Source organism: Genypterus blacodes, unplaced genomic scaffold (assembly GCF_046128005.1).
Source record: "Genypterus blacodes isolate CSIRO-AG114 ecotype Tasmania unplaced genomic scaffold, CSIRO-AGI_Gbla_v1 ptg000448l_1, whole genome shotgun sequence".
NCBI classification, from domain to species: Eukaryota; Metazoa; Chordata; class Actinopteri; order Ophidiiformes; family Ophidiidae; genus Genypterus; species Genypterus blacodes.
The window spans coordinates 1-25,000 of NW_027467217.1; the positions used below are offsets into that span (position 1 = coordinate 1).

Sequence of the window (25,000 nt, forward strand, 5' to 3'; positions counted from 1 at the left end):
GATAAGAGAGGTCATCTGTACACAAGTTGAGGGTTGTTTTTGCCATTGGTGGGTCACTAGTCATGGATTTCCCGAGGTGACTGCCGATAGTAAACACACACACACACACACAGCGACACAGCAACACACACACACACACACACAGCGACACACACACACACACACAGCCATGCACGGCCGCTCTCTACCATATACAGCAGCTACAGCCTTTGTCTTGTTGGTGAAACGTTGGCAGATTCCAGACTGTTTGTTCCTCTGCTGCTCTCCCTCTCCCTCCCTCTCTCTCTCTCCCTCTCTCTCTCTCTCTCTCTCTCTCTCTCTCTCTCACAGGAGAAATCTCTTATGAGTTTTAGAGCACATAATATATGAATTGTGTAAAGTCCTCTCCAGTCAGGAGCTCCATGTCTCCATCATGGAACTGAGACTGAGCTGATTCAGTCTGACTGATCTTCATCCTGAGCTGATCACACAGTATCGATTATTCATATAAACTAATCAAGATAGGAAGATCATAGAAGTTACAATAGGGAGGTTCTCATGGTCAACCAGTGAGATTATAAACATCCAATGTAGACAGAGATGCAGGTTAGGGCAGTTATGGCCACTGAGAAAGAGAAATGTTTGGCCTTGGAAGAGGTTTGACAAAACACTTTAACAGGACAAATAAACCAAATCTACAGTGTGTGTGTGTGTGTGTTCTTTTAAGATGAACTTTACAGCTTTCACTTTTAATTTCTCTCTTCCACCGAGCTGAGGCTGTTTGGTTGACAGAGGAAGCGGTGAGTGTGTTTCCTGCTCCGCACACACACACACACACACACACCTCTCTCACATACACACACACACACACACAGGCTCAGTCGGAGCAGAGGAGGGGAAAGCAGCGCTGAAGCTAAAGAAGGTTCGCTTAGCGGCGAGTGCAGAAAATGGCGACCATGCAGGACGAACGCCTCCCCTCGTAGAAGCTGCAGACGCGTTGAATTTCTTTTCGCCTTACAGCCGGCTTTCCTTTCCACTCTGTTGCACTTTATACTTCAATGAGGTAAGAATATTTTCCCGGCGTTTTCCCGACTGGAGGGCCTCGCTGAGCGCCGCAGCGGGCCGGGGAAGGAGGCAGAGCGGCGGACTGGCGTAGTTAAGTTGAGCCCGCTGTTGTTTGGTTAGCAGCGCTGTTAGCCTCCTGTTAGCATCTCTCGGCTTTGCATTGCGCCTTTTAACGCACAAACCAAACACGACGTGTAGAAGATTAAACGTCATAATTACATGTTTATTCTGCAGATACAAGTTATTTCAGTCATATGTGAGTAATAACAGGCAGCTTAACCTTGTGCTAAGTTACTACCGTTAGCTGCTCAGCTTCGCTCTTATTCGGAAAAAACAAAAGTGTTAATAGTTTTTTTGTTCACAAGTCGTTATTCTGAGCTGAAGCGTTTATCGGGTGACGTCGCGCCCGCAGGTTTTCGCGTCCCGCACACGGTGTGAAAGTGCGTTAAAGCCGGGTATGTTGTGTAGCAGCTAGCAGCTAACGTTAGCCGCCGCCGAGCTAATTTGACGACGCAAGCAGGCTGCGGCTGAGTTTAGGTTGATTTAGCTCGAGAGGCGCAGCTGCTGAAGCCTCGAACACTAACGGATTAAACCATAATAATGAAATATATACGTTTTTAAGTTATTTTAAAGGTGAATTGTGGACATGTTTGTCTATATTTCAGTAGGAGCGTTTGGCGCCCTCTGTCGGGGGAGAGAGAGAGAGAGAGAGAGAGAGAGAGAGAGAGAGAGAGAGAGAGAGAGAGAGAGAGAGAGAGAGAGAGAGAGAGAGAGAGAGAGAGAGAGGAGAGAGAGAGAGAGAGAGAGAGAGAGAGAGAGAGAGAGAGAGAGAGAGACGGTGAAGTCAGACAGCTGGGATAATGGCAGATCAGGACCCGAGCCCAGACTCTGACCTCCTCTGTGTTTCTGCTCTCAGTCACACTCAGCCTCATGTTGTTATCCTCTGTTATGCTAAGCAGCTGAACCTGCACATCCGCATCAACTGTCTGAATGCTCCTCAGCCCTGTGAGTGTGTGTGTGTCAGGCTCAGCTCTCATGAGGTCACAGGGTGTCAGATCAGACTCCTCTTTAGTTCAGACTGACAGAAGAACCGGCTCTGTCACATTCTTGGATGTGGTGTTTTACATATTGGTGTGTTTGAATGTCAGCTCAACGTTTTGTTGTGTTTGTTGTGATCTAATCTACTTTGTGTCAATCATCATTTCAGAGATTTGGAATTGGAAGCTGTTGCCACCAAAGAAACTGAAGAGTCACAACAGGTGAGTGTGACACCACCCACACACACACACACACACACACACACACACACACTCATTTACAGTGTTTACAGGCCCATTAAAGCTTTGATCACACAGTGAGTAAGGCCGTACGTGTATTCCTCATGTATTTGCTCTCTGTGATTGTAAATATCCTGGTCACACGTGTAAATGTCCCGGTCAGGCGTGTAAATGTCCTGGTCACAGTGGGTCTCCGCATGTTTGTCCTCAATGGGACGACTGGTCTCATACTGTGATTACACAACACGTCATGCATGCTTGGAGAGCAGCAGAATCCTATTGATCCGTCCTTGTAAGCGTGTACAGCTTCTGTTACATGTTTGCCTTCATCACAGACTGTATGTATGAGATATGGATCAAAGGGTCTGCATGCATGTGCGTCTTACAAATGTAAGTAGATGAACTGTTCCAACTCCATATTCATTAGAATAGCTACAACTTCATATGAAGACACATTACACCAGTCAGCCACAATCAGTCTACACGTTTCCTGGCTGTGTGAGTGTGTGCTGGGCTACCCAAAAGTGTGTGAGTGTGTGGGTCAGGGGGACACGGGGCAGGCAGCTGCTGCTTATGCAAGCACATGCAGTTCCGTTTGAATTGAATCGGAGGGTCTGGGTCGGTCCAGGACGCAATGTGCTGAGCAAGCCCTGCTAAACCAGGAGGCAGAGTCCCGGGGTTTTGTGTGTGTGGGGGGTGTTTGTGTAGCTCATTGTGTTCATAGTGTCGGCCTGCATGCAGACACACAAAGGCCACGGAGACCACAGCGAGTGTATCATCACACGGCCTGTAATCTATTGAGCTCTTTATGGGTTTATTTTTATCTCCTCTAAAATGCCCACAATGGCTTTTTTACGTCTCTGTATTGTAATTAGAGGCAGTCGGTGCTTCGGCTCTCTCCTCTCTAACAAATTACTCCTGCAAAGGTGTTGGTAGCGGTTGTTGTGGAAACGCCCATATAAAGGCGAGGTGGTGTGTCTTTTGTGTTTACAATCTATGAACCTGCTGCAGCCCAGGGTTTGACTGTCCGTGCCCACATTCTGTTGGCAGCTCTGGAGGGACGGCGTTTCAGTCCTGATGGTTGTTGAAAGTGGTTTTATTTCATGTTGTTGCTGGCTGGTCTTGTGCGTTCTGTGTGGATGGATGTGATCGAGCAGAGAGAAAGTTGTGGAGATACAAATGCAGGGCGCTCGTTCATTATTAGCCTCATTACAGCAGAACACAGTTCTATTAGTGAAGCCAGGACATATGTTGGGCTTTTATTGTGGAGGGCAGAACTTCCCAACGTGGATCCATATGGGTCCACTCAAAGACCTTCAGACCTTCAGACACACACAAACGGCTACACAATGCCACAACTTACAACAAAGTAATGGAGCTAGTTTGGATTTAAATGTCCTGAAAGCGTTGCAGTGTTTTTTGAGTGAGAGCTGTGTGTGTTGTTGTTTTCATGCTTGTGTGTTGGGTTCAGGTGGAACATTATCTGATGCAGAGCTGCAGGGCCGTAAAGTTAGACCAATTGAGAAGCAAACATTTATTGCTGCAGTCTAAACTCCAGGGGTGTTTCAGTGTTTGGTTGTTTGGCTGGTGGGAGTTGACCATTGCCCCTCTGAGCTGTAAAGCCACACCTGGTGCCGGTCATGGGGCCGCAGCACGTGATGCCTCTGACCTGCGGAGGCTCAGACAGAAGGCACGAGCTGGAATACTGATGTGACACGGGGACAATGTAGGGGCCGAGCGGACGCAGACTCAAACACTGCAGAGGATCCACTAACAACTATGAAACCAGCATTTCATTCAAACCCACACCCTTTGTCCCGGTCCCAGTTGTTTAGATCCTGAGTCTTGTGCGTTTGAAACATTGATACAAACCCTCTTGTTTTAAACGTTTGTGCAGTGACATCACTTTGTGACAGCTGTTCCAATTCACATGCTTAATAATACAAATACCTTCTTAACTCCGTAGTCCACTCTTAACGGCGTACCCGTGTGTGTAACATCGGCCCTAGCGTTGCACGGCGGTGCCACCTCTGCATCCATTCATGTGGGGCCGCTTTTGTATGGAGTGTCCCACGGCTCTGGCCACAAACAGTCTACACACTGTGTGGAATGACCGCAGAGCAAACGTGGACCAGCAGGCGGAGCCTTGTAGGCCCCGCCCTGACCTCGAAGAACGACTAACTGCTGAGCTGCACACCAAGTCTCTGTGTGTGTGTGTGTGTGTGTGTGTGTGTGTTTACAAGGAGACATATTTACCAGCAGTAAATATAATGGAGTAAAAATCCCTCCCTCCCTCCCTCCCAGCCAGCAGAACCAGTCTGGTTCCACACACCATGACCTGAGATGAACTGGTCTGAACTTGCCTGTGCTGGTGAGGTGCCTGCCTATATGCAGATGAGCGGGGCGGGGGGGGGCCTCTTGTTCCTCGCCGCCGTCAGCATCACAAAGCCTCCACGCCGGGGCCGCCTGTGCCCAGGAACCCCGGCTGTCTGCCACTAATTGAGCGATGGCTTTCTTGGACGGAGCCTCCGGTGCTCAGCCTGTGTGAGAACATGCGAATGCAAATGAATGCAAATGACATCGTGCTCTACATGTAAATTAGCCACGCGACTACCCACTGGCTTTTGTTCTGCGGCAACAAACGCACCCTTGTGAGCGCGCATGGAGCCGAGAGGCCGTGTGTGTGTTTCTGTTCAGATGTTTGTGTGTGTGTGCGCTACTTCAACAATCCTTCACTTCAAATCAATATGTCTGCCGCTCGCACACACACACATTAGGATGCTACTTTGATATTTTCTACATATTTCCTGTTGATCCGCAGTAATAAACCTGGATCATTCACGTTAAAGATCAGAGTTCACAGGCAGAAGTCTGAAAACAAAACCAGAGTCAAATGTTTTTTTTTGTCACATCAACTTCATGCCAAAGGAAGGGGGGGTAGCTACTGCCCTTACCCAGCAGACAGACTTCTGATGTGTTGAAGTGAAGCGACACAATAAAAGAACCTGGAAGCCTTGTCTGCTCTCGTGACGTCGTGATCTCTGACCTTTGACGTTCACACCGACTTCACCAGCTACGTTCAAACGGAAAGAGTTGGTGGAGAAACGCTGCGTCTTCTCTGGGCACTGAAGAGGAAGAAGAGCCGCCACAATAATGTGTGTGTGTGTGTGTGTGTGTGTGTGTGTGTGTGTGTGTGTGTGTGTGTGTGTGTGTGTGTGTGTGTGTGTGTGTGTGTGTGTGTGTGTGTGTGTGTGTGTGTGTGTGTGTGTGTGTGTGTGTGTGTGTGTGTGTGTGTGTGTGTGTGTGTGTGTGACCTTGTCCTCCGTGTGTGTTTGAGCTCTTCCATTCTGACTCTTATTCTTTATCGCTCCTTTTACTTTGGGTAACTCCGCCCCCACAATTCCTCTGTCAGCTGTAGTTGTCGGGGGATGGGCAGTCTGTCGGTCCACTCATAAACAGATGCCGTCTATGGCGTGTGCGTGTGTGTGTGTGTGTGTGAGAGAGAGAGAGAGGGCCCCCACCATGCTCTGCTGCTGTTATTGAACCTAAAGCCATCTGCTGAAGCACTTGATGGTCTGAGAGGAGGAGCAGGGAGGGGGAAGGGTGGGAACAGAACATGACCAGGGTGAAGCAGCCTGACTTCATGACAACTAGAACCTCATCAGAGCCAAACTCGGAGGTGTGTGTAGCATCAAGCGTAGAGTGCTGAGCTCGTTTCTGTCCTGGGTTCAGGCAGAAATGCATCCCAGAGGTTTAGAAGATCCACAAAAGGTTTACTGCACCTTTTGAATAATGTGACTCGATATGTACTGCGGTGGAAACCCTCCTATTAGCAACCACACACACACACACACACACGCACACACACACACACACACACACACACACACACACACACACACACACACGTGTGAGTCTGACTGATTGTTTCAGCACTGATGAGTAGGTGACCGTCCTCTGGTGTTCACCTGTGGAGCCACGTCCGGTGGAAGTCATGTTTCCGTTCCGTGAGATTATCTTCCATGTTTCTGGAGCGAGTTCTGAGCGATGGAGGGAGAGAGACAGGCGGGCAGACAGACAGACAGACACACACACACACACACACACACACACAGGCGAGCTTGAAGTTTTGCCAGCAAGAAGAGAAAGGACAGTGTGGACGTGTCGGTGAGCTAATGGGGGAGACGGGTGAGGGTGCTGGGCGGACAGAGACGTGTGTGTAACGGAGGGAGAGCCGGTGATTTCACGCTGATAGAAGAGAGCCACTAAGAATAGAATAATTGTACAGGCCGGTAACTGTGAGAGGCTGGACTGCATGTGAGCACAGCCGCTCTGCACGCTGGCCCAGGCTCACACTGTCTTTGTTGGTGTCTTCCACATCCAACAGTTTGGTGTGAAGCTGTGATCACACGTCAGGAAACTGCTTAATAGAACAGAGATCTGAATTTGCATATTTGCACAGGCGAGCATGTCCGTCTGACGCAGCCCAGTCTGCTCTCACTGCAGCGTCCAACCTCAGGTTTCATTACTGCTCTGGTGTCGGATACTGAGGGGAGGGGGGGGTCTTTGGTTTGACAATGGGACAGTCCTGTCCCGTCCACATACAGGGGTCACCTGTTAAAGACCCTGCTCCCACACACAGAGGGTCCAGGCTCCTGCTGACCTTTCTGTGACCCTGCTCAGCCTAGCAACACCTCACTCAGGTGGTAGCCAATCATTTCCAACATGTCAGTGTTGCTGCCCTGGAGGCAGAGGAGCATTTCCCCTGCTTGATCTTAAATTCATATTAGAGTTTGCAAAGTAACATGTCATGGAAAATCATTAGACACGCTTTCATCCAAATTTAGTTGATGAACTTTTGTGTGTTGTTGTTAAAGCAGATGATGTCATCGTTGTGCTTTGGACGTTCTTTTCATACTGGTGAATGAATGTTTATGTTGAGGCGGCGGTGCTGTGACACTTCCTGTCTCTTGGAGTGTGTAAGCAGTGAGAGCGCCTGTGCGTGTCTGTTTATAACCCAGCGCTGTGCTGTAATCCCATTATGGGATTAGACTGGAGGCAGCGGGCCGCGGCTTTCTCCTGCAGGCTAACTAGCACACGACGGTGACGTCCCGTTAGCTCCCGCTGCACCGGCTTATTTATTAGGGTGTTTTTTAAAAGTATATTCATCTTATCAGAGATTAGAAGAAGTGTTCAGTCACACGCTGAGGAAGACATTTATTTCTGCTTCATCGATTAGAAACTGAATAATTGACCAATGGGATAGTTTCATCCTAAAGTAGTATTTTAGAAAAGTCTAGTTTTTATTAGACATGAATTCAATCCATTTTTAGGTTTGGATTGTTTGGTTGAGCAATTTGATACGTCACATTGGACCCATGTGACGTCCTTGTCTTTTTATTTTTATAGTGATTGATTGATTGGGAAAATGTCCTCACTATCAATTATCAGACTTGAAACTGATACAAAAATTTGCCCCTAATTGATGCTGCTGGCCAAGAATTGAGAATGAATCAGATTTGTGCCATGTTGTCTGGACCTCTGGGGGTCTGGACCTCTGGGGGTCTGGAGCTCTGGGGGTCTGGAGCTCTGGGGGTCTTGACGTCTCCCTGCAGAGCCACGTGAGACAAAAGAGCCTTTGGTGTCACTTCACATGTTGTTGTGCCACATGCCAACACGGCGGTGCTGCTTGTGTCTGATACAGTAACCATAGCTCCCTGTCATCCATCCTCCTCAGGGAACACACCGACGGAGGGAAGGACAGTGGATGGAAGAGAGAGAGAGACAGAGAGAGTGACGAGGAAGGAGGATAAGAAGATACAGGACTGGACAAAGGGTGAGGAAAGGTCACGACCTTTGTCTTGTCTGTCAGGAGCCTTTGCATGGTGCAGGATGAATGATTGAGCTCCTGGTATCTGCTGGTGCTGCAGAGCATCTCCTTCCAACTCCATCTTCTGCTCTGATAGCCGTCTGTCACTAGAGCGCCTCGTTGGTACGCTGGGACTGGTTTCGGGGACAAACGCACCCAGACTGTGGTTGATCTGCTGGGAGGTCTGTTGACTTTATCGATCAGCGATTTGTAAAGTGAGTTTGTCTCTGTGTTGTGGGAGCAGCAGATAAATGTCAGACGGGCTTCGTCCTCACAGGGAGCCGTTTATCTACAGGAGCCTGGTGCCGTTAAAGCAGCAGGTCCATTTGTTCTCTGAGCGCTCAATAAGCTGACGCTGCTAAGCACCAAGTACACTTCTACACAGTAAGCAAGGGGAGGAGGAATAGTGCTTATCTACAGGATAGAAGGTAGAAACACTCACTGTAAGCTTAGAGGCCATCAGAGCCAACAGGGCTGTGTTTTTATGATTGAACTTGAATAACAATCCTGTCAGTCTCTAATGTCACCTTCCAAACTGCTGCTGAAGAAGAGGAAGAAAAGGAAGAGTCTCAGTGAATCTGCTCAGGGTTCAGCTTAGACCTGAAACCAGCCGCCCTGCTGCCGTCCTCTATTAATGTTTAGCCCTGTGTCAACACCAGTCTGTCCCCCTTTGAGTCCAGACTCAGAGTCTCTCTCCCTCCGTGTGTCCGTGTGCTTCCTGCAGTGTGTCGCCTTGATGACGGCGTCGGTGTACTTTGCCATGTGACGTCGTCCCGGTGTTTCCACTTGAATCTCCACCACAGTTTCCACTGAGCCGACTACTGTTACACTCAGAGCTGCTGTCAGGGGCGGGGCCAGGCCAGGAGTGTGATAGTGCCCGTCTCTGACCTTGAGTCTCTCTCTCTCTCTCTCTCTGTCTCTCTCTCTCTCTGTCTCTCTGTCTCTCTCTCTCTCTCCCTGGCTCTTTTCCTCTCCTGCTCTTCACCTCCCTCCCTCCCTCCCTCCCTCCCTGCCATCTGGCTTGCTGGCCGTTCAGCCTGTTAAGTTGGACGAGTCCCTGTACAAAGGGACCAGTATGTCAAAGTGGACCGACCCGTCTGTAGTGCCGGACCATCAACTGGCTCCGCTATGATTTGTCAGGGAAACCCGCAACCTGAGATAGGAGCGTAAACCCCCCCCCCCGTCAGTGTGTGTGTTTCTCTTCCTGCTCCCTCAGGCTTTGTTACACAGCAACAGCAGGAAGCTTTGATCAAGAACTCATTTTGTTGGAAAAAGACTTGAAGTAGAGTTTATGATGATCCTGTAGAAGTCATGAAATGGAAACAGTACAGCTGCTGCTTTCAGACTGTGTGTGTGTGTGTTTGTGTCTTTGGGCTTGTTCAAGCAGGATGACATCAGCCAGAGGAATTGGGAGTGTTGAGGAATGTTTCCACAGAAACAGGGTCTCCCTTAACGACGCTCGTCAGTGTTTACATTACCTCCAGATAAATGGACTGAGGCTGTGTCATCTGGTGTGTGTGTGTGTGTGTGTGTGTGTGTGTGTGTGTGTGTGTGTGTGTGTGTGTGTGTGTGTGTGTGTGTGTGTGTGTGTGTGTGTGTGTGTGTGTGTGTGTGTGTGTGTGTGTGTGTGTGTGTGTGTGTGTGTGTGTCAGCATGTGTCTCTCTCTGGGGTTTTTCTTCATGTACATTTGATATGTAGATGGTCTTACAGAAGTGAATGAGTGTCGGTGTGTGTGTGTGTGTGTGTGTGTGACAGAGTAGTGCTGATGTCTCCCTGTGTTTGCTCAGAGGTGAGCTGCTCGTGGCTCTGCTGCAGGCTGACCTGCTGTTTGCTATGTAAGTATGGCCTCTGGGTCAGATGCACTTTGACCTTTCCACTCAAATAAAGGGGCAGAAATGACCCGGGTTAGTCTCTGAGTTGCCGTGCCAACCATGTGAGCCGGACGTCCAGGATGTTGTTTCCTAGATGAGCTTCACAGTGAGTGTGCTGTATGTTAGGGAGCACAAAGCATCAGATGGAGGTTTTTCTTGTTGCATAGCAACAGCAGGAGTCCTAAGCCTAGCCTGTAGCTAAAGCGGTTCTCAGTGACTGCCCTGGTGGAGCAGCAGGCTCTTTGTCACAGGGTGAGGTGGGCCCTTACACACAGAACATATGGCTCAGCCTCTCAGCGCCTCTCTTACACCTACAACGCCTCGTTAGCCAGGCGGCGTGCTCCTCCCTCCAAACCAGGAGGGGGCAGCAGGGTAGAGCTGCCTTTATATTCACCGACCAAAGTAGAAGAAGAATAAGGCCCAAAGTGAAGCAGAGGAGTGAACTGTTCCTTCGATTTGACCATGAATTCATCCGCTTCCCTCTGAAGCTCCTGGTCTCTGAAGCGTCTGGTCTCATCACAACGCTCTCTTCTGCGTAACGCCTCATATCCTGCTTTACACTCTAAGCATCAGCACTCACTGGTTTGTCCTGAGCTGTCTAAATGGGAATGTTGTCAGGAATAGTTGTGTGTGGAGGCTGGTGGTGCGTCCCTGCATGCTGCCTCACGTCCTCACGTCCTCAGGTCCTCACGTCCTCAGGTCCTCACGTCCTCACGTCCTCAGGTCCTCACGTCCTCAGGTCCTCACGTCCTCAGGTCCTCACGTCCTCAGGTCCTCAGGTCCCGGGCCTTAGCAGGACCTCTCTCTTGTGTCAGCATTACAGCCGTATAGAAACAAGGCCATCTTTTGGATGTTGGAGCTCTGTGCCTCTGTGACGTCGCAGCCTGCGGTTGGTTCTCAGATGTACGTTGGGTTTGTTCCCCTCCCACTCTCCCCCTGGTTGCTTTATGTAAGTAGTGAACTCCTCTGTGCTTCATCCTGTTGTTGTTTTATGGACGTATAAGGTTTGATTTCATAACTGTGGGCAGGTCAAGTAATGTGCTCAGTGTTTAATGGACGCGGTGCTATTGATTTGACTCGTTGATGAGTTTCCTGTTTGCACAGTCTGTTTCCTCATGAGAGCTTTTCATAGCATCAGGAAGAGTTGGGAGTGTGTTTAACAACAACAACCCGGTCTCTCCTGCACACTTGTGGATCCTCTGGGGCGAGCAGCAGCAGCAGCAGCAGCAGCAGCAGCAGCAGCAGCAGCAGCAGCAGCAGCAGCAGCAGCAGCAGCAGCTTGGTCTCTCTCGGCGGTGTGGAGCGAGTACACAGTGTTCTGGATTCCTTTGTGGCTGACTGCAGGAAGTTGACCTCTCTCCTCCTTGTACATGTTAGAAGCTGCAGCTGCATTCCTCTCACATGGGCCTGAACCACGGCCGCCTCTCTCTCTCTCTCTCTCTTTCCCTCTCTGCATTCCGCTCTCGTCTCCCTCTCTTTCTCTTCCTCACCTTGGTATTCCTCTCATCCCTCTTCTTTACCCCGGTGTTGGCGTCTCCCTTCCATTCCCTCGCTCTGTTTGTGTCTTGTCCCCGTCTCCCCTCTCCCCCCCCTCCCTCCTCCCTCCCCCCCTGCCTGCTCTGTAAGATGATAGCAGCAGTGGGGCTAGAGCCAGATCCAGAGGCCCTGATGAAAGCCACTCTCAGATGGAAGAACACACTGTACTCTGTGTGATGAACATGCTCCGACACACTGAACACACACACACGGCCCGCTGCAACACAACCAGCAGAGTCCCAGTTCATCTAGCAGGAGGACACGAGAAGACGAAGGCAGTCAGGGAAGAGAAGAAGGGAGGAAGCAGATGTAGAGTGAAGTGTGTGTGTGTGTGTGTGCTGTCTGTACATGAGGGGAACAAAGGGAGGCTCCTGGAGGGTCGGGCTGAGGAAGCTTGGAGACATCATGTCAGACAGATCAGACTCAGCAGTATACCTCCCTCAAGGACGATGTGGTTTTGCCTTTGGTTGAGTTGTGTGCTCGCAAAATAAGGCTGAGGACATTAATGGATTCTTCTGACATTTAATGGAGAGGTGGGCTGAGGAACATCAGCTGGTGTAGAGGATCTGGATCATAGTTTGATAGAGCATAGACAACCATCCAGAGTGCTTCTCCTGGCTCACCACTAGATGGTAGCAGAGGTGGATCTGGGTCAGCAGGACCCAGACCTGGTGATCCTAAAGTCCAGTAAGTTACCCTTTCAGCCTTGGTGGAGGTTTGCCCTCCCTGCTGAGGTCTTTCCATGGTGGGAGGTTGGGTCATGGCAGTGAGCAGCTCAGACCTCTGGGAGGAAACCGGCAGCCTCCTGATGGAACCGATCACCTTCACGGCCCCTGCCTCCTGCCCTGCTCCTCCTCCTCCTCCTGCCCTGCTCCTCCTCCTGCCCTGCTCCTCCTCCTCCTGCCCTGCTCCTCCTCCTCCTCCTCCTGCCCCGCTCCTCCTCCTCCTGCCCCGCTCCTCCTCCTGCCCTGCTCCTCCTCCTCCTGCCCTGCTCCTCCTCCTCCTGCCCTGCTCCTCCTCCTCCTCCTCCTGCCCCGCTCCTCCTCCTCCTGCCCCGCTCCTCCTCCTGTCCTGCACCTCCTCCTGCCCCGCTCCTCCTCCTGTCCTGCACCTCCTCCTGCCCTGCTCCTCCTCCTGCCCTGCTCCTCCTCCTCCTCCTCCTGTCCTGCTCCTCCTGCCCTGCTCCTCCTCCTCCTGCCCCGCTCCTCCTCCTGTCCTGCACCTCCTCCTGTCCCGCTCCTCCTCCTGCATAAGGAGTCTCTCATAACTCCGGGCCTATCGCCGCCGTCCTGGGAAGAGTTGTCCCTTGGCTGTAATAGTGACATCATTGTCTGTTCTGATTTGTGATTGGCTGCAGAGGTCGGTGAAGCAGCTGCAGGCTCTGCTTTACGTGGAGATGTTGGCAGGACGCCCAGTCTTCTGTTTGTCTCTTCTAGCTTCCAGCGAACAAAGGTAGAGTTTGGCCTCAGTCAAAATGGAGTCTGCTGCTGGAGTTTAGAGCTCGGTGGCGTGTTTCCACCAGACGCTCTCTACCTCTGTGAAGCGTTCACTTGAGCTGTGTTGTTGTTGCGTTTGTGGCCCTGAGGCGTCTCTGTCTGGACTTGCAGCCCGTGCGGAGGGTTCATACGTGCTCTTAGACGCTCTGTGGCGACCGTACACTCGCCCGTGTGTGTGCGTGTGTGTGTGTGCACAGGGTTTGTTTGTTCACTTATCAGGCTGCTGAGTGAACAGAGGGGCTGTTTGAACTCTGGGGTTATAAATAGACCTGTGTACTGCTGCAGCAGGCAGACTGACTAACCTGCACTGAGGAAAGGTCAGAGCACACACACACACACACACACACACACACACACACACACACACACACACACACACACACACACACACACACACACACACACACACAGGTCTTCTGGCTGTGGGACACAGTTGACCCCTTTAGTTGCAGTGTGTGTGTGTTGTTCTCCTTCATACACACTGAGGAAGAGGAAGGTGGGCTTCAGGTCCTCATGTATTATGATTTACAAGAATGATGCAACTCTTGTAAATAATAATACATGTAAAAGTTTTAATTTAAAAAGCCGATGTCCTGAGTGAAGGGTTCCCAACCCGTGGCTCTCCATGGACTGGTCTACAGACTGGACTCTTACCTGGTCCTCCTGTGACTCCAGTGATTGGGAGTGAAAGCAGAATACGTGACTGAGCAGCACTTTACTTTTGTGATCAACCACGCTGACTTCCCCTCCTTCTCTCTCTGCAGAGCCAGACCACGTCAAGTCCAGGCCGTCACGAACCTGAACACCGGTCCCTCACCCCCCTTCACACACAGACACGCTACAGACACACAAACACAGACTTCAGCACATCCTCAGCGATGCCAAGGGAGCCCGCTCAGCCTGCTGCCCACTCTGATAAGCCCCGCCCCTTCACCTCAGGCCCCTGAGGCGGTGTCCTCTCAACTGTGAACTTTGACCTTCCCTGCTGTCGACCTGGGAACCAGAGGTCACCTGTCGTGCAGTGAACCCGGGGAGGCCGTCGAGCCCGGCCAGGAGCCGCAGCCACTCTCTCCGCTCGCAGGTAAACAAACAACAACACAACAACAACGAGCTAAACAAAAAAGGAAGCTTTAAAATGAGCTCCACACAGAGGAGCACAGGTCTGGAGTCGCTCTCATTCAATCAGACACACAGGTGGTATCTGCTGATGATTGTTTCCACTAATACACTCCCACTTGCCTCCTCCGTATCCTTCCCTTTGTCTTTGTCTGTTGTGGCCTTTTCTTTAAGCTTGTTGTTATTCAATGAGCCGCCTGCATGGCTCCTCTCTATTGGGCCTTGTGAGATCTCTCCTCTCCCTCCTCAGCTCCTCTTATTCCCTCTAAGTCTGTCTGACAGTCTTTCCTCTCTGTTTCCAGGCATGGCTCCCATTCGGGACTCCGTCAGCCACTCCCCTAATCAAACAGGTGACTACACAATTCTCCTCTCCCTTACTCATCCCTCTGCTTCTCTTTATCTCACTGTCTCTCTCCCTCTCTCCCTCTCTCCCTCTCTCTCTCTCTCTCTCTCTCTCTCACTCACTCTCTCTCTGCTCTGGGAACATTTAGAGACGTATACAAACAGCCTGGCATGACCTTGGCTGGGTGGATTTTATTCACAGCATGTCTGAGTGCCACAGAGAGGGAGAGGGAGAGAGAGAGAGGGGGAGAGAGAGATAGTAGGTGTGAAAGAGTGTGAGAGGACACTTGGCATACAAACAGGACGACACACAGAGCTGGCAGCCATTTTCTGTTTGTGTGAGGGAAGTGAAACATGCAGTAAGAGAGACGGAGCGGCCGAGTGTTTATAGACCTGTGGATCACAGCTCGGCTCCTAACGCCAGGAGAAGAATAGGAAATGAAGCTGATAGAAGCTGATTGAAGCAGAAGACGAGCTCCTCTCGGCCTCGGCTTGGACGCCAGCTCGTCACTGCAGGGTCACGTGTGTAAGGCTGCACGCCACATCCCGCCCCGCCTGCTCCAATCAATCACATCCAGTTTACAATCTGAAATACACTTAGTTATGTTCTCAGTTTGTTGCTAGGGGGTCCCTGGTGACAGCAAAGGTGTGTGTGTGTGTGTGTGTGTGTGTGTGTGTGTGTGTGTGTGTGTGTGTGTGTGTGTGTGTGTGTGTGTGTGTGTGTGTGTGTGTGTGTGTGTGTGTGTGTGTGTGTCTCTGTGTGTCTCTGTGTGTCTCTGTGTGTCTCTGTGTGTCTCTGTGTGTGTGTCTCTGTGTGTGTGTCTCTGTGTGTGTGTGTCTGTGTGTGTGTCTCTGTGTCTGTGTGTCTCTGTGTGTGTGTGTGTCTGTGTGTCTCTGTGTGTGTGTCTCTGTGTGTGTGTGTCTCTGTGTGTCTCTGTGTGTGTGTCTCTGTGTGTGTGTCTCTGTGTGTGTGAGTAGCTTTGCTTGGCAGTGCCAGAGAAAGTTCCAGTAATGCACTGTGGTGGTGCTGAACGCCTCAAACGTCCATTTAGGAGCCAAGTGTGTCGGTGCCAAACACACACCAGGCTTCAGTCTGCAGTCGCCCCTGATTTGGTTGTAATTAGCTCCCTCTGCCCTCTGACTGAGCCATCCTCTCAACCAAGTTACACCACCTTTTCTGTTGTTTTCCCTTCATTCTTGCATGAGTTTAAAAATGCCAGCCTTGCTTAAATGTGATGTTGGAGAAGGAAAATGAGATTGTGAGTCCGATGGTCTGTCTCTGTCTCTGCTGCCTCTCTCTACTCTCCTGCTCCTCCTCCTCCTCCTCCTCCTTCTCCTCCCTTCCCTCAGTCCTAGTTTATAGCTCTGGCATCATTTCTGCTCTTGCTGTGGTGACAAAATGGTGGCGGCAGTGTCCGAGCTCAGGCCGGTGTCTGCCACAATGTTAGAACCAATGAGAGAAAAGGAGGAGAGAGAGAGAGACCAAAGAGTCTAGGATGATTGATTAGTCACAATTAAACACTTAGTTTGTCAGAAAGTGTTAGTTTAGATTGAAGGTTCCGATCCACCGTGTTCACCTTGTCGCGCCGTGCTCTCCCCAGGTCTGGAGCATCCTGGCCTGGACTCGCAGTATGAGCCTTCCCCCTGGTCCTCTGGCTCTCCCTGCAGCAGCGACAGCAACAGTAACTGGGGCAAAGTCCTGGTAGACGGAAGCACTGACAAGCCCAACAACCCCTCCACAAATTCCTCCGTCTGGCCCCCTTCCTCTTCATTCTCCTGCTCCTCTTCTTCCTCCTCTGGCTGCGGGTCGGGATCCGATCCCGAGTTGGCATCAGAATGCATGGACGCAGACTCTAGCTCTTCAATCGGATCGGAGAAAAACCTCGCCGCTGTTGCTGTCACGACAGCGATGATGATGTCAGCAAATGCTTCTTCCTCTGTGTCTTCTGCGGCTTCCTCCCCCTCTCCTTATGTGACTTCTGCCATGATGGTCGGCACTTCTGTGAACGGAGACGGCAGCGGCCGACAGATTCTCGGTGGAGGGATGGGAACCATCGCCGGTGCAAATAATGGGAATAACAGCCTCACCGGTCCGCCCCACCTCTCTGTGGCTGGTTCCAGCAGTATTGGCAGCAATAACATAGGTAACCATAACAACAAGCTCGTCGGTAACAGTGGTGTATGGGGCACACAATCAGTAAGCAACATCGCAACCACTGGCGGAAGCTCCCCCTGCATCAATGGAGGCTTAAACCCAAACACTTTGAACCCAAATGCCAACCACGGTGCCTGGCCCCAGAATTCAACCCCAAGTCCAGCAGCCCAGCGCAAAAGGCTTCCACTGGCCCAGGGAATCGGCTCCAAAATGGGCATAGCTCCCCAACAGGGCCCCTTGATGGGCTGGGGCAGCATGGCAGCTCCAGACAACAGCAGTATGGTGGAAGACATGGAGGTGAATAATGGTACAGCGAGCAGCAAGGTGTTAGGAAGCAGCAACAGTGGGAATGGAGGCCTGCAGCCTACCAGCCTCAACACTGAATCCAATGGACCAAATAACACTATGATGATGAATACTACTACTACTACTACTACTACTAACGCCACAATGACCTCTACTCCACCAAACTCTACCGCCTCGGCCCAGCTCGGCGGTGATGGGTCCTGGGGCTCCATCGGAGGAGGGAACGGGGGTCCGATGGCCAATGGAAATCCCTCATCTGCTCCCCAGCACCCCCAAGGAGAGCTGGGGGGTTCTGGGACCTTCGGTACGCCTTGGGGCACCACTACCTTCCCCGGTGACAAGAGCCCCTCTAATGCAGACACTGTGAACCCCCAAAACCCTGCCTTAATGCAGGCTGGGAACCCCCAAATCTCCTCTGCTGCTGCTTACAAAGGTAACCACAATAACACTGGGGCCCCACGCTGGGACCAGGGGCCCGCCAACAACACAAACCAGCCCCAGGGCGCCCTGGCCTGGGGCGGCAACCCAAATCAAATCCCAAGCACTGCAGGCCAAACAGGAATCGGGAACCCAAACGCAACGGGCCCTTCCACAGGGATACCTCGCCCCTGGGGGAGCAGTGCCTCTTCTACTTCTTCTTCGTCATCGTCCTCTTCCTCATCCAATAACAAGATGTCCAACGGAGAGTGGGGCTCTACAGCTCCTGTTATCAACAATTCAGATGCTGGGAGTCGTAAAGGAAGCTCCACCAACAATGGCTGGAAGAGCCTGGAGGATGACGCCATGGGCATGGGAGGCGGAGGAGGGGGGAGCCAGGGCTCAGGAAGCATGACCGGGGGCTGGGGGCGCTCTGGAGGAAGCGAAGGCAGCGGCGATAGCTCCGGAGGCCGGTCCAGCTCAGACAAAGACCAGTCAAAAGGGGGAAGGCCCAGAAAAGTCGCCACTGTTGCATCATCAGTGCCATCGGCTGTGGCCTGTGTGGACGTGGACCCGCGGGTTCTGTCCAACACCGGATGGGGACAGACGCCCATACGGCAGAACACGGCCTGGGACGTTAGTGCTCCTGCCATCAGTCAGCACCAGGGACCCAGAGGAGAGGACAGGAAGCCCAGCAATGGCGGCTCTGGGTGGGGCACGGCACCACAGGCGGCTCCCTCCCAGACCTCCAACTCTGGAGGTAAGAATTCAGAAGACGGGGAAAATGATTGATTGATGATCACAGTATGTCCTAATCCTTTCAGTTCATCGCCACATTCATTGGTTTACGTCTTGTTTTCATTTTAATATTGATCACATTAATATTCAGTCACACAACAGAGGAAAGCCTGACCTCTCTCTTGTTGGCAGGCTGGGGCGGCGGCGGGTCCAGCAGCTCGGGCCCGGCTGCAGGAGGGTCCGGCTGGGGAGAGCAGAGACCAAACTCTGGATGGGACAACAAAGCCCCAGGGAGCGGAGCGGGCGGCCAAGGCGGCTGGGACGAGGGAGCCAATCACAGGGGGAGCAGCAGCAACAACAGCAGCAGCAACACCTGGAGCAACAGCATGAACAAAGACGACAGGTAACCATGGAGACCAGAGTCCAGCCTCTACACTTTGAACAGATATCTTTGTTCCACTTAATGGTTAACATGAAACCCAGATGTGTTATTCTCTTACAGCAGTTAGGAACCATTCCATTTAGAGTGAAAGAGAACAAAGCATCTAATCTGAGTCAGGTACTCCGGCTCTGACTCACATTGATCTCCCCATGTTTGTTTCTGTAAAGGTCCAACACCTGGACCAACGCCCCAAAGCCGCAGCAGAACTGGGGGGCCAGCAGTGGAAGCGGCAGTGAAGGGTGGGGCGGAGACAGAGGGGGGGCCGGCCACCACTGGGGGGAGCCCCAGAAAGCCCCGGGCTCCGCCGGCTGGGACCGCGACGGCGACCGCTCCGGCTACGGCTCCGGCTCTGGCTCCGGCTCCAGCTGTTGGAATGAGCCCAACCGAACCAACGCCAGCAGCAGTAACACCTGGGCCAGGGGCGGAGGGTCCAATACGTCTGACCAGACCGCTCAGAACACGGGCTCCAACTGGGGCGACTCCGTCCATAAACCCAACCCCCAGGGCAACAGCCAGGGCTGGGGGGAGCCGATGAAGACCAACCACGGGAGCCAGAACTGGGGAGAGCCAAACATCAAACCCTCCAACGAGTGGGGCAAAGGTCCAGAACCCAACATGTCCAGAGGGAACCAAGGCCACAGCAAACCCACAGGTACTCCTCACCAACATTACTGCTGTTTGTGTTGAATGTTTGCTCTTCCTCATCCTGCATCATGGACAGTGAACCACCTGGTACAGCAGAGCATCTGGTCTGACTCTGCTCTCCTCACCAGGTTGGGTGGGAGGCCCCATGCCTTCCGCCGCTCAGAAGGAGGAGTCTATGGGCGGGTGGGAGGAGCCTTCTCCAGAGTCTGTCCGTCGCAGGAATGAGATCGATGATGGGACGTCAGCGTGGGGAGACCCGGCTGGCAAACACGGTAGACCTCCTCTCACCTTTGACCTTCACTTACATCTGTGCTAAATATATCAAATGTACACTTTTACAGTCGGTCAGTCTGTGTTGGTGCTGCTGTACTCAACATTTGCATGGTTTTGTTTAGGTAAATACAGCGGCGGATCTTCCAACATGTGGAACCGGGCCGGCCAGTCAGAGCAAGAGGCGGTGGGGCCGCCGCCCAAGCATCACTCCCACCAGCCTCAGGCGCCCGTGCATCCTCCACAGCCCATGCAGCCTCCGGCCCAGGACAAGAGCTCTGCCTCTGGTGAGTGACACACACACACACACACACACACACACACACTGCTGCGCTGTGGGTCGGCCCTCCTTTGTGAAACAGAACCTGGATTATGTGGACGATCCTGCGTTAAGAAAAGGTGAACTAAAGGCCGATAATAGAACCCAGCTGACTGACAGCTGACTGACAGCTGACTCCCACTTTCCCCTGTGGGCTTCATGCTCATGCAGGTTGAATGTGACGAGCACATGTCAGAGCGTTCAAACCCGTGTGTAATGTTTCGTCCAGCTGGTTGTTAACCTTCGGGTCAGTCGGTCAGTCCTGGGATGCAAACATCTTCTGCTGCAGTCTGAACATTACAAACAGACTACAGAGGCACAAATCCCACCCACCTCTTGATTTCACTCATGTATGCTGTGGCACATGTTTACAGACTGTGAAGCAGAGAGCAGAGGCAGAGCGGCAGGTTGAGTCATCCCTCTGGAATGCTAAGAGCATCGATTTCTCGCTCGCTCTCCATTTTGTTTTTTCCTATTTTTTCCCTCACCCCTCCCTCACTCTCACTTGCTAATTCTGCTGCTGCGAGGTTATGTGGGAACACGGGCTTTGTTAAGGCTGAAAGGCGGAGAGAGAGAGGGGGGGGGGGGAGAGAGAGAGAGAGAGGGGGGGGGGGGGGGGCTGTGAGCGGTAGAATGTAGAGAACAAGAGCGGTGATGGTGAACGATCCACAGGGAGAGACGGTGAAAAGGGCGAGGTATCTGTTCCTGCTGGAGCGAGCCGAGAAGGAGAAGAAGAAGCAGCAGGGAGGGGCGGTGGGGTTATTCAGGGCCGCTGTATGGTGAGGTGCATGATGGGAACACTGGCTAATGTAATGACAAAGATAAACAGGTCGCTGATTTAGTTTCATGGGCGCTGAGGTTTCAGTCACACGTAACAAAAGCTGAGCTCCTTCATATGAAGCTGCACGTGTAGTTAGGTACTGACGTGTGTGTGTGTGTGTGTTCTGATGGTTCTGCTTCAGTGTGGAGGCACAGGACGAGCCCAGTGTGTTGTTGTTGACAGTCACACACATGTAAGAAGTGTAGATCACAGTGACGTCGTCGTCGTCTTAGAGGCTGCTTTAGTAGAAGTCAGGCGTGTGTGTGTGTGTGTGTGTGTATGTGTGTGTGTCTGAATGCACCACTTTGCCTTCTCTAAAGGTCAGCTTTGCATTTTTGAGTGTGTTTGTTCACACACACGGCCCTGGCCCAGTCACATGGGGGTCACCGGAGCCCGAGGCCGCCCCGTGATCCGGCCTATTTTTACGGGGAGGCATCCCTGTCATGCCCCCAGACCGCTCCTGCCAGGGGAGAGAGGATCTGCTCTGGGTGGTCTGCTGTAAGAGGAGCCCTCTGCACACACACACACACACACACACACACCAGTTAAAGAGGGCAACCGGACGTAAGTAAATGGACACAGGGTTCCTGCCAGATACAAACAGAAGCTCTGCTGTCTGATTTAGAGATCTTACGTCATAAACAGAAACCTGCTGAGCTGCCAAACAAACATGTATGTGTGTGTGTGTGTACAGTGTTTCTCCTGTCAGGTCAACACACACACATACACACACAAGTAAACACAAACTCCCCTGCCAAAGGGACGTTGGAGACAGATGAGAAAAACACTTTCTATGTTGTTCCATTTGTACTGATCAGACATACGCAGCACTTCCTGTCTCCCCTCATATGTCCCCTCTGTCCCCTCATATGTCCCCTCATATGTCCTCTCTGTCCCCTCATATGTCCCCTCTGTCCCCTCATATGTCCCCTCTGTCCCCTCATATGTCCCCTCTGTCCCCTCATATGTCCCCTCTGTCCCCTCATATGTCCTCTCTGTCCCCTCATTTGTCCCCTCTGTCCCCTCATATGTCCCCTCTGTCCCCTCATATGTCCTCTCTGTCCCCTCATATGTCCCCTCTGTCCCCTCATATGTCCTCTCTGTCCCCTCTGTCCCCTCATATGTCCCCTCTGTCCCCTCATATGTCCTCTCTGTCCCCTCATATGTCCCCTCTGTCCCCTCATATGTCCTCTCTGTCCCCTCATATGTCCCCTCTGTCCCCTCATATGTCCCCTCTGTCCCCTCATATGTCCCCTCTGTCCCCTCATATGTCCTCTCTGTCCCCTCATATGTCCCCCCTGTCCCCTCATATGTCCGCTCTGTCCCCTCATATGTCCTCTCCTCCTCCTCCTCCCTCCAGGTTGGGGCGAGTCTTACTCCCAGAAGAAGGAGTCCTCCACGTGGGGTGAGCCCAAACCGGGTCCGCCTGTGTCTGTGGACAATGGGACGTCTGCCTGGGGGAAGCCAGTGGACAGCAGCTCCACCTGGGACAACAGCAGGGACAGCAGAAACAGCAGGGACAGCAGAGACAGCAGAGACAGCAGGGACAGCAGAGAGTCTGGACCTGGATGGGGGGGACAGAATAAGTCTGGTAGGCAAACACAAAGTAGTCATGGTTTTGTTAGAAAGTCCCTCCAGGGTCTCATGAAGCATGTTGAGGCTCTCCTTCATCCTGCCGTCTACCTGAGAGACGTCCTAAGTCTGTCCCTCCGTCCTGCAGGCCCTAAGCCCATGGAGACGTGGTGCGGTGAGGACGGCTCCTCCAGCTGGGACCAGGAGGAGGAGGTGGAGATCGGCATGTGGAGCAACAGCCAACACGACAACCGGTCCCACGACCAGAACACCTGGAACTACAAGCATAAAGGCTCCAACAAGGTCTGTGGGTCAGAACACACACACACACACACACACACACACACACACACACACACACACACACACACACACACACACACACACACACACACACACACACACACACTAACAGGTACTTCCTGTCTCTGCTTCAGATGAACAAACCAGTCAACAAGCAGGACGAGCCCTGGAGCAAACCCTTCATCAACCAGTTCAACAATATGAACTTTGCTGTAAGTTGATAGCTTCCTTCTTTATCTGAACGAGTCTGTCAGGCACTTGAACATTTGTCCTCTCCTCAGCAGAGAGACTCTCCTGAGGACTCCATGAAGGGAGGAGGAGGAGGAGGAGGAGGGATGGTGCAGGACAAGCGTATGGATGTGGGCGGCATGGGAGACTTCAACGGCGTGATGGGGAAGAGCCACGGCTCCAGACACCCGCTCCACAAGGAGTCTGACCGCAGCCCGTACTACGACAAGGTACGCCCGCACAACACGCCACCGCCACCGCCACACGCTCAAAGGAGCATTGTGCTTATTCAGCATTCTGAACTCATTTGGGTGGTTGGTGACGTCATAGAGTCCTGTTAGAGCCTCATCTTCCTCAGTGAGGCCCAGGCTCTCATGGTTTCTCCTCTGATGGTTCAGTTCCCCCTGTAAAGACAGGAGGTCTGGTCCCGGCCTCTCTGTGGGGGGTAGAAGGCCTCAGTGCTCTGGAGGGCCGGGGCTCTGGTGGCTCTCTGCTGCCCCACTGTGGCCGCGCTGCCACTCTGCACCTGATGTGTAGACCAATGAGAGTGAGGGTTTGCGTGATGGCGACCATGAGGCACTAAAGCCCCTGTGACACATCAGGATCGCCCCGGCAACAAGTTATGATGCACAGAGGCTGGTTAGAAACACTGGTGTGTGTCATACACCTGTGTGAGCCTCCTGTAGGAGTGTGTTGGGTTTGTCTGCTGTGGCTTCTAGCGGCTGCTCCTCCTCTGGCACTTCTTTAACACGGCCTGTCTCTTCCTCTGTTTGTTTCTTTGTGACCCCCGACCTCTGCTCCTCCTCCTGCTCTGGCTCAACCTTTTGCTTTTTTTCGTCTGCTTTTAATCACAACTCATTCCTCTCACTTCTCTCTCTCTCCTCTCTCCTCTCTCTCTCTCCTCTCTGTTCTTCTGCACTCTGCTTCCTGTCCCTCCCGCGCTCGCCGCCCGTTTGCTTCTTCAGCGCTCCCCCTCTGCTTACGATAGCCCCGCCTCTGAGGAGCTCGCTTCCAATCAGAGCATGAGCTTTCCCCCCTCCAACTCTGCTCAGCCTATCAGCTGTCTCGACTCTGGGGCGTCTCCCGCCCGCTCTGGCCCAGGGGCCTCTCGGCAGGTGAGTGCAGAGAGAAGGAGAGGCTGAGGGCTTGTTGTGTGAGTGTGAAGGAAGCTTCAGTCATCACATCCATGAGAATGAGGCATAACTACATACATCATGAGAACATGTATGACTCATCCTAACCTCCTTGGTGTGTGTGTGTGTGTGAGGAACACTGTGACTTTGATGTCTTTCTGTTTGACCACAGCAGTAATGTGTGTGTGTGTGTCTGTGTTCAGAATGTAAACTCCATGTTGGGTGGCAGCAGCTTAGCTCCGGGCCGAGGGGGGCCCCAGCCCCACATCCCCCCCCAACCTAACCTCCGCAACCAAGTGCCTCCACCCATCCTGCCCTCTCAGGTACCACACACACACACACACAGGTGTCATGTATGAGGTGGTGGTGTTGAACATGTGACCTGATGATGGTTTGTCCTCCAGGTCCCACCGTCCCTGTTGAAGTATCCTGGAGGTAACGGGGGTCTGAACCCTCTGTTCGGCCCCCAGCAGGTGGCTGTGCTCAACCAACTCTCCCAACTCAACCAGCTGTCACAGCTCAACCAGATCAACCAGTTACAGGTACACTCACGCACACGCACACACGCGCTCGAGCACACACACACACACCCACACACACACACACACACACACACACACACTGTGACCAGGTTGTTTCAGTCGTCACATGGTCACAATGTTAGATTTGACATGACATCATAAGTAAGCAACCAAATAGCACCGACTGCGGGCTCTGGGGTGAAACCTTCATATGGAGTTCAGGTCAAAGTTGAAACCACACTGTCACAGGAGAGCAGGAAGCTCCTCTCAGCTGGTGTTGTGGTTGTATTAACTCCTTCCTGTCTGTCTGCAGCGTCTTCTGCTCCAGCAGCAGCAGCAGAAAGCTCAGAGCCAGAGACCCATGCCTGTGGGCCGGCCGACTGAACAGGTGTGTGTGCGTGTGCGTGTGTGTGTGTGTGTGTGTGTGTGTGTGTAGTGTAAATGTTGCCCACTAACCCCCCCCCCCCCTGCTGTCCTCAGACTCGTCTAATCGTCTCGTCTCCCTCTATGATGCAGCCGCCGCGTCACCTGGACCCTTCCCTGCTGAATAAGGCCCCGCCCCTCAAACCCTACCTGGAC

At 52.4% G+C, this 25,000-nt stretch overlaps 1 protein-coding gene across 6 annotated transcripts in view; it reads left to right on the forward strand.

The window, feature by feature from the left end:
- The first annotated feature begins 742 nt into the window (after positions 1 to 742).
- Positions 743 to 25,000, forward strand: part of LOC142990034 (trinucleotide repeat-containing gene 6A protein-like) — a 32,285-nt gene continuing 8,027 nt past the window's right edge. Inside the window, exons 1-18 of one of the 6 annotated variants that reach the window (XM_076139751.1) lie at positions 743 to 779; positions 2,252 to 2,303; positions 8,059 to 8,157; positions 13,859 to 14,175; positions 14,513 to 14,560; positions 16,154 to 18,190; positions 18,361 to 18,571; positions 18,778 to 19,262; positions 19,384 to 19,527; positions 19,651 to 19,812; positions 22,025 to 22,255; positions 22,385 to 22,539; positions 22,674 to 22,751; positions 22,821 to 22,997; positions 24,104 to 24,223; positions 24,305 to 24,442; positions 24,735 to 24,809; positions 24,902 to 25,000. The exon at positions 24,902 to 25,000 is cut by the window's right edge and continues 76 nt beyond it. In XM_076139751.1, the coding sequence (XP_075995866.1) occupies positions 14,515 to 14,560; positions 16,154 to 18,190; positions 18,361 to 18,571; positions 18,778 to 19,262; positions 19,384 to 19,527; positions 19,651 to 19,812; positions 22,025 to 22,255; positions 22,385 to 22,539; positions 22,674 to 22,751; positions 22,821 to 22,997; positions 24,104 to 24,223; positions 24,305 to 24,442; positions 24,735 to 24,809; positions 24,902 to 25,000 (4,158 nt within the window). In that variant the 5' untranslated portion in view covers positions 743 to 779; positions 2,252 to 2,303; positions 8,059 to 8,157; positions 13,859 to 14,175; positions 14,513 to 14,514. Of the gene's footprint in view, positions 780 to 829; positions 1,043 to 2,251; positions 2,304 to 8,058; positions 8,158 to 13,858; positions 14,176 to 14,512; positions 14,561 to 16,153; positions 18,191 to 18,360; positions 18,572 to 18,777; positions 19,263 to 19,383; positions 19,528 to 19,650; positions 19,813 to 22,024; positions 22,256 to 22,384; positions 22,540 to 22,673; positions 22,752 to 22,820; positions 22,998 to 24,103; positions 24,224 to 24,304; positions 24,443 to 24,734; positions 24,810 to 24,901 lie in introns of those variants that run through there. The other 5 variants (XM_076139750.1, XM_076139754.1, XM_076139753.1 and 2 more) reach the window with 5 other exon arrangements.